Source organism: Drosophila grimshawi, unplaced genomic scaffold, assembly GCF_018153295.1.
Source record: "Drosophila grimshawi isolate 15287-2541.00 unplaced genomic scaffold, ASM1815329v1 contig_1377, whole genome shotgun sequence".
In the NCBI taxonomy this organism is placed as follows: domain Eukaryota; kingdom Metazoa; phylum Arthropoda; class Insecta; order Diptera; family Drosophilidae; genus Drosophila; species Drosophila grimshawi.
In genome coordinates, this window is record NW_025062900.1 from 5,190,582 (window position 1) to 5,206,121 (window position 15,540).

At 41.3% G+C, this 15,540-nt stretch overlaps 4 protein-coding genes across 4 annotated transcripts; 2 read left to right on the forward strand and 2 right to left on the reverse strand.

Annotated features, from left to right (window-relative positions):
* Window positions 1-62: 62 nt before the first annotated feature.
* LOC6561742 (EGF domain-specific O-linked N-acetylglucosamine transferase) lies at window positions 63-2,331 on the forward strand. Its single transcript, XM_001989007.2, has 3 exons — window positions 63-1,301; window positions 1,557-1,774; window positions 1,831-2,331. The coding sequence occupies exons 1-3, from the start codon at window positions 339-341 to the stop codon at window positions 2,210-2,212; spliced, it is 1,563 nt and encodes a 520-aa protein (XP_001989043.1). The 5' UTR covers window positions 63-338; the 3' UTR covers window positions 2,213-2,331.
* A 110-nt stretch (window positions 2,332-2,441) lies between these two features.
* Window positions 2,442-4,207, forward strand: LOC6561741 (GPI-anchored wall transfer protein 1). Its single transcript, XM_001989006.3, has 2 exons — window positions 2,442-3,351; window positions 3,467-4,207. Exons 1-2 carry the CDS (start codon window positions 2,511-2,513, stop codon window positions 4,078-4,080), a joined length of 1,455 nt encoding a protein of 484 aa, XP_001989042.2. The 5' UTR covers window positions 2,442-2,510; the 3' UTR covers window positions 4,081-4,207.
* Window positions 4,208-4,337: 130 nt separating this feature from the next.
* LOC6571696 lies at window positions 4,338-5,351 on the reverse strand. Its single transcript, XM_001997839.2, has one exon. It carries the CDS (start codon window positions 5,276-5,278, stop codon window positions 4,532-4,534), a length of 747 nt encoding a protein of 248 aa, XP_001997875.1. The 5' UTR covers window positions 5,279-5,351; the 3' UTR covers window positions 4,338-4,531.
* Window positions 5,352-10,830: 5,479 nt separating this feature from the next.
* LOC6561977 (coiled-coil domain-containing protein 96) lies at window positions 10,831-13,589 on the reverse strand. The gene is made up of 3 exons (XM_001989004.3): window positions 11,923-13,589; window positions 11,420-11,516; window positions 10,831-11,344 (listed from the first exon to the last, which is right to left on the reverse strand). The coding sequence occupies exons 1-3, from the start codon at window positions 13,549-13,551 to the stop codon at window positions 10,929-10,931; spliced, it is 2,142 nt and encodes a 713-aa protein (XP_001989040.2). The 5' UTR covers window positions 13,552-13,589; the 3' UTR covers window positions 10,831-10,928.
* Between the last annotated feature and the right edge of the window lie 1,951 nt (window positions 13,590-15,540).

The following is a 15,540-nucleotide window of genomic DNA, read 5'->3' on the forward strand; positions in this document are numbered from 1 at the left end:
CTTATGATTTAGATGAGATATGCACGCCACGGTCACCCTGTGCTGGCGATCAGCTGTGCAAAACAGATGCTGGATTTAAAGCAGGTTTTCGTTTTTCTTACCAAGTCTTCGCTTTGATGGACGTCAGACAGACAGGCAACTATTGTTGCCGCCGTTTGTTGTTGTGGCTGTCGGTGAATTAACTAAATCATAATCATCTATCAGCCGACAGCGACACTGAGTGAGATCATCAGCTTGGCCGTGAAATGCAGTCGCTGAAAATGTGAGCAGCAAAAAAGAGCAGCGAAACTGCAAAGCGAGACGCGTTTAGAAAGTGTACTTAAATAGTCTTAAGCAAGATGCAACTGCAACTGCAGCTAACAATACTCACAATACTAATCCATGCGAGCCTTGCCGAAACGAAGCGTTCGCTTGCGTTGCCTAATTTGCCGTCCAATCACCTCATCCGCTACCTGAACACCTTCCCCAAACTCAAGGGACAACTGCCGGCGAATGCAACGACGCGCACCGAATCGAATCGCGCGTGCTGGGGCCATGAGCGGAACTGCAGCGAGGAGGCCCGCTTTCAGACGCCCCACTGCCCCGGCGATCACACCGGCTGGGTGCAGAGCAAGGAAGCCCAGGTGCAGACCTTCTACTATCAGGCGGACTTTGGTTACATTCAGCAGCAGCTGGCAGAACTGACGCCCCTCTGCTTGCCCAATTACCTCACAGACTCCTCGCTGGAGTGCACACGCTATTTGCGCTTCTGTCGCGGACGCAATTTACTTGTGGATCTCAGAGATTTGCCGCAGCGAGAGGAGCGCATTCGTTATCACATGGACGTACTACGTCCTGGCCAGCTGTTGGGCCATTGTGATCTGAATCGGACGCGTCTCACGGCCGAAATGGAGCACATTGGTTCGGCGCTGCAATCTTGGGGACCAGAGCTGCGTAATTTCGATGTGTTGCCACAGCCAATGATGGAAAGCGACGCATGTGATCTGGTTGTGAATGCGCCCACGTTCATCATGAAGATCGATGCCACATACAATATGTATCATCATTTCTGTGACTTTTTCAACCTATACGCCTCACTCTTTGTCAATCAATCCCATCCGGCTGCCTTCAACACGGACGTCCAGATACTCATCTGGGAAACGTATCCTTACGACTCACCCTTTCGGGATACATTCAAGGCCTTCTCCCAGCGACCCGTGTGGACTCTTAGCGATGTTCAGGGCAAGCGGATCTGCTTTCGAAATGTTGTGCTTCCCCTGCTGCCACGCATGATCTTTGGATTGTTCTACAATACGCCAATTGTAAGTCGTTCGCGAATAAACACGCATCTGAACAGTAAAATAGGTGTGAAGACAATAACAGACTTCCTTCCTTTCGCCCTGAATGATGTCTTTGGCCAATGTTATTATTATTTATTATTCAAATCATAATCTTATGCAACTCGCACATATTTCAATTTGAACAATTTGACCGTAAGCCAGATTCTTCTGATTATTGTCTTCACACCAGATGTAGATATATATTTAAATTAATATACATTTTTATGATTCCTGCAGATTCAGGGCTGTTCGAACAGTGGATTATTTCGTGCCTTTTCAGAGTTCATTTTGCATCGACTGCAGATACCCTTCCAGCCGCCGTTGAAGGAACGCAAGCTGCGCATAACATATTTGTCGCGTCGCACAAAATACAGACAGGTGTTGAATGAGAACGAGCTGCTCGCCCAGCTGGAAGCCAATGAGGATTACCTCGTGCAGCGTGTCTCCTTCGAACGGTAGCTATTATAATAATAAATGTATTATAAATTTAACATCTTACGTTCACACACAGTTTGTCGTTCGTGGAGCAATTGGCCATCACACGGAACAGTGATATGTTGATTGGCATGCATGGCGCTGGTTTGACGCACTTGCTCTTTTTGCCCAATTGGGCGTGCATCTTTGAGCTGTACAATTGTGAGGATCCCAATTGCTACAAGGATCTGGCGCGTTTGCGTGGTGTACACTATGCCACCTGGGAGCAACCGGAGCTGGTCTATGCCCAGGATGAAGGACATCATCCTGAGGGTGGAGCCCATGCCAAATTCACAAATTATCGCTTTGATGTGCCGGAGTTTGAACGTGTGGTAGCTAAAGCGGCGGTAGCGGTTCGCGCCCACGAGGAATTTCCAAAGGCAGCGACTACAACAACGCAACAACATGATGAGTTTTAGCGCTTTGTGATTTGTTTAACCAATGCATTTATTATTGTGTCCAATGCATTTATTTTGTTTAAAAATAAACCGACAGCAGCGAAATCGATAACACTGGTTTGCACTCGCAGCGCCCTCTACATGTGGTTTTGAAATTACTCACAAAATGAACGAAATCGATAACAGTTGAAGGTGGCATCACTTGCAATAAATCGAAGTTGGAATTTTAATGTGCAAGTTTGTTTTTAACATGCGTGTTTTATTTTGTTCGCTTCATTGGAAATTCAAGTAAACTGGTATAAATGCAAGTTGCATAACTATGGAGAGCAGAGTTTACTTCTACGATGTCTACGTTTCGGCGGATAAATGTTGTCTGCCCGCGCCACTGCATGTATTTCAAGGCTTCATTCAGAATTCCGTTTGCAGTCCAAATGCGATTATTCCAAAAACAGAAACTGATAAAAAATCCTGGCAGACATTAATATCCAGCTTACGTGTTTTGCCCGTGATTTGGCCAACATTGTTGGGTTTCGCCTTGTCGCAACTGCTGTGCGGCCATTTACCACTGCGCTCCACACGAAGATTTCTGCTGGAATTCCTGCTAATTGCCACGCCCACCGTTTGCAGCACTACAGTGGTCACTGACTATAATGAACTGTACTGTCTGCTAGTTGGTGCGCTAATTGCCATATTGATATGGCGTTGGGACATATGGAAGAAAGCAAAGGATCCCATCTGCCTGGAGATTGGAAGCAGACCCGTGGTTTTTACACTGATGCGTGCAAATGCATATTTCTGCACTGCTTCCGCTATTTTGGCCATCGATTTCAATGCATTTCCCTCGGCATATTTCAAGAGTCAGGCGTTTGGTGCCTCCGTCATGGATTTGGGTATTGGCATGTTCGTGGTCACCATGGGCATTGTCTCGCAACGTGCCCGGCATTTGGGTGATGTGAAAAGACTGCCCAAAGTGGTTGCTCCGCTATTGGTGCTAGGCTTGGCGCGCACAGTGATTATCACGTTGATCGACTACCATCAGGATGAACGCGAATATGGCAAACATTTGAATGCCTTCTTTACTTTGGGACTCACCAAGCTCTTTGGCAGTCTTTGCAGCCTCTTGGCGCGTGAGGATCGTCAACTGTTGCCACTGTCATTGGGTAAGTTTTTCTTTATGGATTTAAGTGGGATCAGGATCACACGCACAAACAACATCATTAAAAGCAAATATATATTTTATCTGCAAGTGCATTTTTCATTCTTTTTTCACCACAGTAATTCTGGCGCTGCACGAGCTGCTGTTGCAACTGGGTCTCTCTGAGTTTGTTATGTCGTCGGATGTGGATCGCATTGGCTTGTGGCATGCGAATCGTGAAGGTCTCAGCTCGCTGCCCGGCTGTGTGGCGCTCTATCTGCTCAGCATTTACTGTGCCAAATGGTATACATCCAGGACGAAGCTGAGCCGTGCCCAGTTCTGGGTCAAGTTGCGCCACATGCTGCTCTCTGCCAGCATGGGTTGGCTGCTGGTTATATGCTGCAACTGTCTCTTTGGCATCGCACGTGTCACCTTCAATGCTGGCTATGTGCTTTGGCTGTTTAGCGTAACAACGACGACGATGATGCTGTACGCATTTCTCTTTGAATTTCTTCTACTTGCGCCGAGAGCAGAAGACAGAGGACCAAATCCTTTGCCTGCCTTTGTGGAGGCAATTAATATGAATGGATTAACGCATTTTATGCTCAGCAATTTTCTCACGGGTTTTGTGAATATGGCACTGAAACCGCGGGATCGCAGTTTAGCGGAATCCGTGGCTATTTTGATGCTCTATTTGCTGACCAGCACCGGAGCAGTCTATGTGCTTTTTCGAAAGAGTGTGAGGATTGCCTAACTGACTGATCTAGCTGTGATAATTGTATTTTTTATATATATATTATATATATTTTTAATTAGAAAGTATTTCTGTTCTTATAAATGTAATAGATTTGCTTAGAATATTATTTAGATATTTTATACGACTGCATAAAAATACTTAAAATGTTTAATGCTTATAATAACTTTTAATTATACTAATAGACCGTGAATTTGTCAGCGAACAATATTGATTAATTGTTATACAAATTATAATATATACCAATAAAAAATGACTGAACTTGTAACGTCTTTATTTTATGTAGATTGATAGAAAACACTTTTGTGTATTTCAGTGCAACACTTTGTTAATTTGTATAAAAAGAATTTTTAATATAATCTACAAGAGTAAAAACTTCCATTAAAGTGCAGCTAGACTTACTACAAACTACAAATTTCAAATAGTATTGGCCAAAAGTCAAATCAATAATCTAAAACGATGAGACAGTTTCGAAAGGCATCACATAACCATTTGGCGTGACCAGAAAAAGTATTATTGCCTCCTTTGCACCCGCCATTTTTTGTGGGGCATGCCCCACATCCGAGTTCTTGTACACCTCGTAGACGTGGCAGCCATCCTTGGAATGCACCAGACGTGTCCACAGCCATTTGTGTCCACTGTCCGGCAATTTAGCTGCAAGCCTGGACTTGAGACGACTGTACGCAATGGTCGCCGTGGACAGTGAACCCTTCATGCGATCCGAAAGTGTGGGATGTCCACCGGCCAATTGGCGATCATCGATCACCGGATGGGCAAAGTCCACGCGTGGCATGCGAGGACGTGATGGCCTGGACGTGGTAGATTTCAACTTGGCTGCGGCTGACGTCTGGTTGCAGGCGCAGTTTGGCTTGCAAGTGCCTTTTGAACTGGCGCTGGTATATTTACTATGGCTGGTGTTACTCATCGGGCTGCTAAGCGAGGAGCAACTGGGCTTGGGACATGGCAGAGTACAAGCAGAAGCTTGTGGGGCATATGGTAAGCCTTTTAATTGGTGATATATTCTGGTTGCCCCCAAACAGTAGAGTATACGATCCAGCGCCGTCATTATGACCTCATCCGGAAACGGACCAAGGACATCCTCGAGTAGTGTGCCCCTTGCTCGTAGACAGGTCCTAACTGCCGGGCAGGTATTCTCAGGCTGGCACGGAGCTGACACCTGACAGGGCGCGCCGCTCATTTGAAGGAGGTTTGTTTTTTTTTGTAACCTATTCAAGTTAAGAAAGTAGATGAATTTAATCAATTCGGCATTAGAAATTGAGAAAGTGACATTTGTTGGCTACTCGGATTATGTATAATGTGCTAAATGAAGAAGTAGTCAATAAATTATAGTAATATATATTTAAATTTCACTTAATGCATTCAATTCACATAAATTTACTTCTTTAGGAACTGAGCAACTCAAAGTTGTGCAACTTGTAATTTATATATATATATATGTATGTATGTATATATATTTATACACAAATCGGGCAGCGATAATGTCCACTTAAGCACACCAATGGCGACTCCCCGCAGTCAGATGTCAAAGGTGCGATATCCGGCTTAAGGCGCTGGAGCCTTGAGTCCTGAGTCCTGAACGCGAAGGCGTCACAAAAGATAAGATTTCTATTAAGGAAATGACAGAAATTGCGCGCATTGTGTCCAGAGAGGAAGAGCATAGACACACACACACACAGATAGACAGTCAAAGGTCCTTGGGAGCATGGGCAAGGATATTTAATTTAATGGCACACAAACAAAGCCAGCGTCAGGGATAGGCAATGTCCAATGCCCAATGCCAGGATGAACGCTCTGAATGAGTGAATGGGGCGCAAATGACCTGCGTAAAGCTGTGCGGAGAGGGTATCAGAGTGGGTATAACAGCTTTGTTATGAGGTTGAAGCATATGAAAAAATATGTTAAAAGTTATTGACTGATTTGGAAATGGAGGAATGTAAATATTTTATATATTTTATGGTTTTCGCTGAGAAGCTTTCTTTCTACCCTTTAGTAAAGAAATCTGTATTAAATTTTTATCTAAGAAGAATCCTATATGCATTTAATTAATCTCAATTATAAGGCATAACTAGTTTCATCAATTCCTAATAATTATTTAGTTACTTGTTTTTATATTTTATATTTTAAGGGTATTCAGCAGTTGTCCTGGTGATAAATGTAATTTTTGATGATTCTTTTTTCATTTTTCCTTCCTGATTGTTCGTGCAATGTAATTACAGCAACAGTTTCCTCAGCTTTAGAAAACCTGATGCGCTTTTAATGTGATATCCTGGCACAGGACGTTTCACCATTTTGATAGCTGAATCTTATCTGGATTTGGCCGCACAAATGCAATTTCCTGCAATCTCAACCCTTTCAGACGTTGACAATTTACTCCAATATTGAGTTAATAGTTGGAAGTCAACCTAATCATACATCCATCAAAAAGGGGGCGGCACACTTTGTACATGGATGGGAAGGAAGGGGGAGTGGGTGAAATTATGGTTCCCACCTGTTCACACACATTTTTGGGGGTGGTTGCCGTTTTTTTTATTTTTATCGTTGGCTTTGATGACAGATTATTTTCATTAGCAAACAGAGGCCGTTGTCCATTTGGCAATCACGTGCCTCGGAAAGTAAAAAAAAAGGAATTCTCGTAAAAATTATGAACATTAATTATTACATATTTTCATGTTTGTTAAACATGACAAGGAATTGCCAACAACAACTGATTGATGTGGCCAAAATGGAATCAGTCGGAGAATTCGTTTTGCTTGCCAATTTGACTGCGACTACAAATCGGATTTCATTCAGATTGCTTTTGCAAAAAAAATAAATAAAAGGAGAAAAGAATGTATTTGTGTGTGTGTGTGTGTGCATTGTATGCATATGTGTGGGAGTCTCAATCACGGTGAAGAGGCTTAGTGAGCAGCACCCAGGGGAAATCGCTTAAGCCGTTCATAATGAGTATTATGACTGCCTGTCTGCACGCCTCGTTGTCCTTGAAGCAGAGCCTTTGGCTTGGCTTGGCCAGCAACCAAATGTGCAAAACAACAAACATCCTGCCATAAAAATGGTTCACAATTTGAAAGCCGATTGAATATACATATGTACATACATATCCATATACTATATACAATTGTTTTGTATTGCGCTTTTCCAATTTGTATTAATAATGACCAAATAAAGAAAGAACTTGGCAATTAGCGAACCGAGTGGAAAGAGAGTTGTGGAATTGTTCCCAAAACATCGATCAAATATGTTTTAATTTTAATTAAGAAACTTGAAAATAGAAAAAACCATTAAAATTAAAAAAAAAAACCTAAAAGCTCCTTAGCAGTTTAAATATTATAAAAATAACAGAATCTTGAAAGTACTGTAGGCTTGACTAGATAAACGTAGCCTTCTGTAAAGATAATCTAAAGAATGAAAGTACATAAAGATATGGAAATCATCTAATAGATAAATATTGACCTAAATGGCCTCGGGCTTGAAGTCTCGAGTTGCATAAAGAGCCTGCGCACACCTCACCCCTTCCAGCAACGATTATAACATTCAGCTCGTTTGCTGGCAACAGCTTAGAGCAATCTGCAATAGAACTCATGCCAGAATATAAACAAAATGCTTATCGAACGGAATTTTTATCGCAGCTTAAGTGTCATGGCAGCAGGAAGCACCACAGAATAGAACCGAGCTGAATAAAAGCGTCTGCAATTTGTTGTAGTCGAAGCAGTAGGTACAATACAATCAATACCAAAACCATATTTGGCGAATGCTTTCTCAATGCTTTTAGCAAGCAATCGCGCAATTTGTCATGCAATCAATGCGAAACCAAAAAAGTGTTGAGCAAATACAAAAATAAATAAATAAATAAAATAAAGAATAAAAGTTGATACATATAAAAGTCGATAGACCAAAGTGCATTGGGCAAGTAGAGTGAGCGGACAGGGAACAGTTTTGCTCCAGTTGCCAAGTGAACGCAACTCAATTGCGTCGCTGTTAAATCGTGTGGAAGCTGATATGATTATGTGTTACCCATGGTGACTACCATCCAAGGATACATCCTATAAGCGAATGGTCATGCAGCATGCGGCAATTGCAGCGGGGTACATGTATTGTTAAATAGTCTCCCCTAACAGTGGTGCTAATTAATTTATTTTTCAAAAATACAAGCTGGGAACTGAAAATACCAAACAAAACAAAAAATCTTAGAGTCAAATGTAAAATTAGATATGCTAATTGAAAACATTCTCTATCAGCATAAGAAATGCAGTAAAATATCTAAAAATAGTATGCAAAAATGTAGTTTGTAAATTAAAATTTGATTTGAGGGAGAAGTTTAAACTTTAATATGTAAATTTCATATCAGTTTTTTTTTCTTGTGATTACAAAGAGATAATTCTAATGTAATCACGTGACCACTGTTTAAGTACTATGTTCAGTACTCCAGTTTAAAGCCACGCAACAATCAACATCCAACAATCAACAATCGCATTATGTGATTTGGAAAACCTAAGCGTTCTACTTAGTGCCAGAGAGTTGGGGAACTCTTAACCCAGAGGCACGAACATTAAGAAGATTAATTCGCAAAAGCTGTTGTTGTTTTTCCTGTTGTTGTTCTTGTTGTTGTTTTCACTCTCTGCTCTTACTCTGTCCAAAATCTCAGATAACGTTATGCATCATTGTGTCAAAGAATTGACAAATCTTTGCCATGGCTAAGAGTGAGAGAGGGAATGAAAAAAAATTGTAACAATTTCATATGTCTTGAGTTGAAATGCGAAACCGGAGCAACTTGCCGCTCCCTCTGCTCCTCAGTACGTCCTCCCCCCGCAGCTCTATCGATTTGGCAAACTCGCAGCACTCAAAAGCAATCATTAAATCAGAAAGTTTGCGTTTGTGTGTGCATATGTGTAAATATGCGTGTGTGTGTGTGTTTCTGCTCCCATTTTACAACAAAACAAATGTAAGAAGTTTGATAAACTCAAAAAAAAAAAAGAAAATTCAAGTAAACATTTTTGCAGCGAGAATAAACAGACTACATAATACTCTGCTCCTTGTGTAAAATTTTAACTTACCAGTTGAGAATTGGTATTCTAAATTACGTGGGTAGAGTTGGGAGTGTCGGCAAAATGAATAAATAGTTCTTTAAAGTAGTTTTAGTCTTATGTTTACTAAATTATATTCATTTATTAATAAGTTTTCTATAGAGCATTCGACTTTCAAAACTAAAAGCAATTTAAATTTCCACTTTTTAAAATAGAGTATTCAAACAAACAAAAAAAACGCAATTCGCAATAAAAAGTTGTGTGACAGGACGTTGCCCTACCACACAAAAAAACACACACACAAACACACTCACATACACACACACACACTCATATATACAGCTTGTCAGCTAACCCTCCCTTTGAGCCTGGTCCCCGCCCGCTGGCGCATTTAATAAAGCCCAAATGGAATGACTCGCTTCGTTTTTTTTGTCCTTTCTTTCTTTTTTTTTGCCACAGCAAAGTCAGCAGCGTAACCGCAACACGTTAACGGTTTCGGTTTCGGTTTCACTCTGTGATTTACAAAAACAACAACAACAACAACAATAGGCGGAACACCGCCCCTTCTAAAGGGAGCTGGGTGGCAGGGAGTTGAGCTGAACTGGGCATCCTGTGTGCGCTCATGTGTGAAAAGGTACTTTGGGACCGTTGCAGGAACGACGCCTCAATGTCTATCTCATTTCCCAGGACGCATTCAGTCTGCTGTTGCATTTGATGGTGTCTTGGCGAATGCAACAGCGAGTGGATGAGGCTATGATGGAAGAGTAGTGCTGAGTAACTGGGACATACCCTAGCTTTATTTGCTTCAAATAGAATGGAATTATTCGAAACGATTGAGGATTCACATCGTATGAATGATTGTATCTATGCATATTATATCTATTTTATTTATACTATAATAAAAGACAAGTCAATCCTCCATTGATCGAGTATAGACAAGAGCTAAACTAATTTATTTAGATACACCTTCAAAATTAAATAGAAACTAACTGGAACTGTATTAATAATTTGGAACTGTATTAATAATTTCAAACTTTGAATAATTACTTTTGAAAGTACAAGTTCCACTCCAGCTAGATGTCAAGTAAGTAAATAAGTAGTTCTGATGGCATTGGCCCGGCCAACAGGTACAGTCGAGTTGGAGTCATATCTAAACTCATGACTGCACATTTCCATTTCATTAAATTCATTTAGACAAGTTCTCCACGTGACGGCGATAAGAAGGGGAAGCGTTGTCGCAGCAACGTAGCCCTCCCATTCCCACGAAACTCCCCTCTTGCCTCTGTCCGACTCCGCCCCTGGCATACTTCAAGTGTTATCAGGCGGACAGCATCATGCATATATTAAGCGTAGATTGGCTTGGCATTCACGCCGGACTAATAGAAATGTCTGGCAGTTAATTTAGCGTCATGAAGTCGTCCAATAATGTGAAACACAAAAAAACCCAAGTATAATAAATAAATATGTAAGAAATTCGTTGCCATAGAGCTACAGCTTTGAAGTGGAGCGTATTTGGAGAGGTTTCTTAACTTAAGTTGCATAAATTTAATAAATTTCATAAAAGTTTGATAGTAATCACCAGAAAACTTTGTTCAATTATATGTTGAAATAATTATTGCTGTTTGTAGAAAAACAGAAAATTAAAGCTCGAATCGCGTTCATTTTATCCATATTCAATTTCAATAGTAATTTAATCTATCATTTTTTCAGTCTAGTTTTTCGTTTATTTTGAGAATTTCAAGTTTGAGAATCTAATCGAGTTGTATAAAATCTGTATAAAAGTGTAAAAAAGGTTGCATATTATTATTATTTGCTTGGCATTGATTTACTGGGCCTGGCCGAGTCGGAGTTTCTTGCTAAGTTCTCATACACGGCAATGCGTGTTTCTAAATCGTTTACGGTTTGTCTTAGTTCCTTCACTCTCTCCCTGCTGACCTCGATAGTTTCTACTGTCGTATCGAAATCAATGAGCAGAGCCGGCTTATAGAGCAGTCCACTCTTCTCCTGCAGCTCCGATTTCTGCTCCTTGAGGTGGGCGCGTTTTAGCTTTAATTTCAGCAACTCGTCTCGCAATTTCTGCTGTCGTTGCATCTTCTCTCCCAGCTCGATCCGCATATCGGTCAAGTTCTCTGAGAGCATGCTAATCTTCTCCCTCACAAAGGCCAATTGATGCACCTGCCTGGTACAACGATCATGCATACGATATAGATCATGGCTACGCTCTAGTTGAATTAGTTTTTAGTTGAATAATATGCGAGTAAAGATCAATATATGTATAAGGTAGTTGAACTCTATACCTTCCACTTTTGTGTCCAGCGCAGTAACCTCGCGTTGCACTGCCAAAAACTGATCCATGGTTAATGTCTCCGTAATTTGATCAAATTGCCGTTTGCGCTAAATTCGATTGAAAACTTGATTTAAAAATTGTATACAAATTGGTGAATTATGAATGAATTATGAGCAGTCAGGGGAAATAGAAAATATTTCTAAAAAATAGAAATGGAAATCCTTATTTTTAGAAGAAAAATTCAGAAACAAGTGGCATATTCAGATCGCCGTAAAATCGTACGTTTTTTCAATTTAAGTTAGGTGAATTTATAAACTATATTTTAGAAAGATCCACCTTGAAAATAAGAAATGTTTACAACGTTCAGATAAGGCACTCTTGGCGACTAGATAATTGATCAACTGGTTTCGTAGTTCAAGATCAAGATTACTTTAGATTTTCAATAAACGCTGAATGCTAGAAAGCTTTTGAGCACAGGGTATCTGGCTAGTCATAATGGACTCACTCACTCACCTCGATCAGTCTGCCCAGAGTGTGTTGCCTGGTAATAAGCCAGAGGCGACTATCGCTGATCTCGTTGCGTAAATTTTCCATGCGTCGCAGCTCGAGGTCCACGATGCGTGGCAGGAACTGCATATCCTTGCGAATGAGCGTGGTATGAAAGCATTTCTCGAGCGATTCGAGTGTGCTGATCGCAATGTTGCTCTCATGTACCATATCCATGTGGACACTGGCCATGAGCAAATTATTAATTCTCTTCGTCTCGACAGCCGTGGCCTTCAGATGATCCAGATGCTGCAGTGCCTCCCTCTGTCGCCGGAATTCCACTTGTTCCACTTGCGGTGGCAACACATCAAAGACACGCCTCTGCCCCAAACGACGATAATAATCGTACATTTTATTTTCCGCATCTGTGTTGAATTGTTTGACACACATGTATTCCTTAATTAGGCCATGCAGATCTGTGATCATCTTGTGTTTATCCATTTTTGCACTGAGCACGATGAGAGGATCGACAAACTCCGCTGCCTCGACAGCATCATCGATCAGTTTGCAAAGAAATTCCATTGCAATTTGATGAGTTTCTCGCTCGGCTCTATGTCTTTCCATTGCTGTAGTGGATTCGGTTCTCGCAAGTTTTGTGAATGAATGCATGTCGAATAGCAGATTGACTGCCATTTCGGCTTCATCATCTATATCTATCTGGGGCGGTGTCACCACTTCATCTTCCAGATCGAAGGGCCAATCAAATGATATTGTTGAAGAGCTCGATGATTCAGCTTCTGACTCTTCTTCTGGTATTTGCACCTCCTGCACCTCCTGCACCTCGATACGGCTCACCGATGAGCCTCTGTCCCGGTGTTCGGTATCCACAAATTTACCCTCATCCTTGACGAATACTTCACGCTCTACCATTTCTGGCTCCACCGATGGGCGAATTGATTTCACCGATTTTTCACTTGTGATTGATGAGATATCTGAGAAACTGGGGAAGTAGAAATTTTCGAAGAAATCACTCTTAAAGGATGTCGGTAACGACCGACTATAAGACTCGTCCTCTGAGGACGAAGCATCCGCTGACTTAAACTCTTCCGGCCCCTCCTGCTCTGCGCCGGATAAGGATATGGAATGTTTAACCTTCATGGTCTTCTCTGAATCAATTGTCGATCGGTGGGTGCTTGTCACCGAATCATTCTCAAGTTTTGGTTGAGTTTCTGGTTCTGGTTTTGGTTCCGGCTCTGACTCCGGTTCTGGCTCCGGTTCTGGCTCCGGTTCTGGCTCCGGTTCTGGCACTGGCTGTGACTCATATTTTCTCAATGCCGCATCCTTGCGGCGCTTGTCCTCGCGTCGCTGCAACTTTTTCTTCTGCTCCAATTTCTCAAGTGTCTCTGCACTCAGCTCTTCGCCCTCTTCAACAACATTCTCATCATCCTTGGTTGGTTTACCATCCTCTCCGATTGCTTCGGCGTCTTCGCCCTCTATTTGCGCTGATGAAAACATCTGCTCATTGGAGACGTTAAATTCAGTTTTAAAAAGAGGTTCTTCCTTGGGTTTTTCTTCGATATATTCTACTTCAACAACATTGCTCAAGACCGTTTCCGGATCGGCTATTCCATCGGTTTCGTTAACCGTTTCCTCCATCTTATATTCTTAAATATTTTATTATATTATATTATATTTGTTTCGATATTGATTATTTCATATATATTCGCATTAAGTCGTATGTTTTTGTTGTTGGTATTTTTTGTATAGATGTTTTTGTTTGTTCCTACTTTCCAGTCTTGACAAGTAGTTATTGTTTGTTGTATGTGAATATTTGTGAATGTTTTTATGCTGAGCCAAAAGGTTTCTAGATTCAACTTATTCTCTCAGATATAGAAAGAGTCTCTGATAGCGAAATACATATATATCTCAGAGTTGGTTGCCATTTATCATATTCGAACTTTGCTATATTTCTAACATAATTTAAGAACTTCTCAATTGGCGTTGCCACCTCGTCGCTGGCGTGCTGCCAATTTGGTGACATTTGCAAAAAACCCACATTTTTCTAACTTCCAAAGAATTGATTTCTTTATCTTCTCAACTAACAAGTATATTGACTAGAATTTTAGCTGACTTGCAGTAAGTTTGTTAAACTTGCTGATAAATTATTTTTTCCTCTTAACGTGCCATTTTTCCTAATTTTGGCCATAGCCTTTGACCTTTGGTAAGCAATAGTGGACAGTTTGGTAAATGAAATTCTCTCATTTCTCACAATAAAAGTTGACAGTCATAACATTGTTTTCTGTCAGTTATCGTTGTTGAACGTGTCGCATGCCAACAAACTATGCAACAACATTTTTTGTCGTACAACTGAAGTCAAATGATGTCAGCTATAGAAATTTGCCAAAAAATGCACTACTTAAGTGCTCATAATGAGCAGCGACAACCCTTAAAGGAAAGATTTGCTAGCTACCCCCTCTTCCCCTCTCTCATGCTAAATCGAGCCAAATGGACTTCATTGTAATACAGTGGTCGCTCGTTCAGGCGAACTGACATAAAGGTGTTTCCGAAAGTCAATTTTATAATTCTTGAGATCAAAACATGTTTAAAAACAAATTGCCTTTCAAATTAATTCAGTTTTGACCAGTTCAAAAGTATTAGTCTTCAAATTTGAGATTTTTTTTTGAAGAGATCATCAAAAAGTTAGTTTTATACGCATATTAAAATAAACTTTGGAGCCACTGTGTCAACTATAAGGTTTTTTTTTAGGGCTGGGGAAAGGGTGCTGCTGTGTGGGGGGAGGGGGTGTTTCAGTGTTTCATTGTGCGCAACCACGTTGTGTGGCAGGTTGTCCAAGCAACCCCTTTCGGCAGCGACAACGACGTCGACACTCCATTAATTGAAGCCCCTGGATTACGGTAAATTGCATTGTTTCTCCATCTGAGCAGCCGCTGTGGGGGGTGCGTGGGAGAGAGGGGGTTGGTGGGAGAGAGGGGGGTTGTGTGCTGAAGCTGACGTGGCAGCGCATCAAATTGTCTACAAATCTTTATAATCCCTGATAATTTCGTTAATGGCTTTAATCACTTACTCGCAGCTCGCAGCAAAGGATTAGAAACGTAGAGAAGTATTTCAGTTTGGCATTTAAAATTCAGTTTTGGTATTTAATGCTGAGCAAGGCAAAAGCACTGCATATTTTTGGGCAGCCATTGCCAAGTTGAATACGTAGCTCCTCCTATGAAGAAGTATGCTTGTAAGGTCACACACATACACACACACACAAGTCACACATATAGACAGCTGTTTACCTAACTGCACACATACATACATATATACACATACATATACTTATATACCTATGTACTAGTCGTATACCCAATTAGGCAGCTACAATTGTTGCCTCTCGTAACTCACCACGCCGCCACTGTGAAACTCAACACGTCAGTTGCGTTGTGTGGGTGAGGGCGAGGTGAAGTTTAAAGCTTCAGGCCAGTTGGCGGCAGCTATAAAAGCGCTGAGATTGCGACTGGCGCCACACACAAACCACAAACACCAACGGGGGAGTAGACGACAATGGCACGCTGGAACGGGCTGACGACGTTCTGGCAGCAGCTTTGCCGACGGAACTGCTGGCGAAGAGTGTTGGCAAGC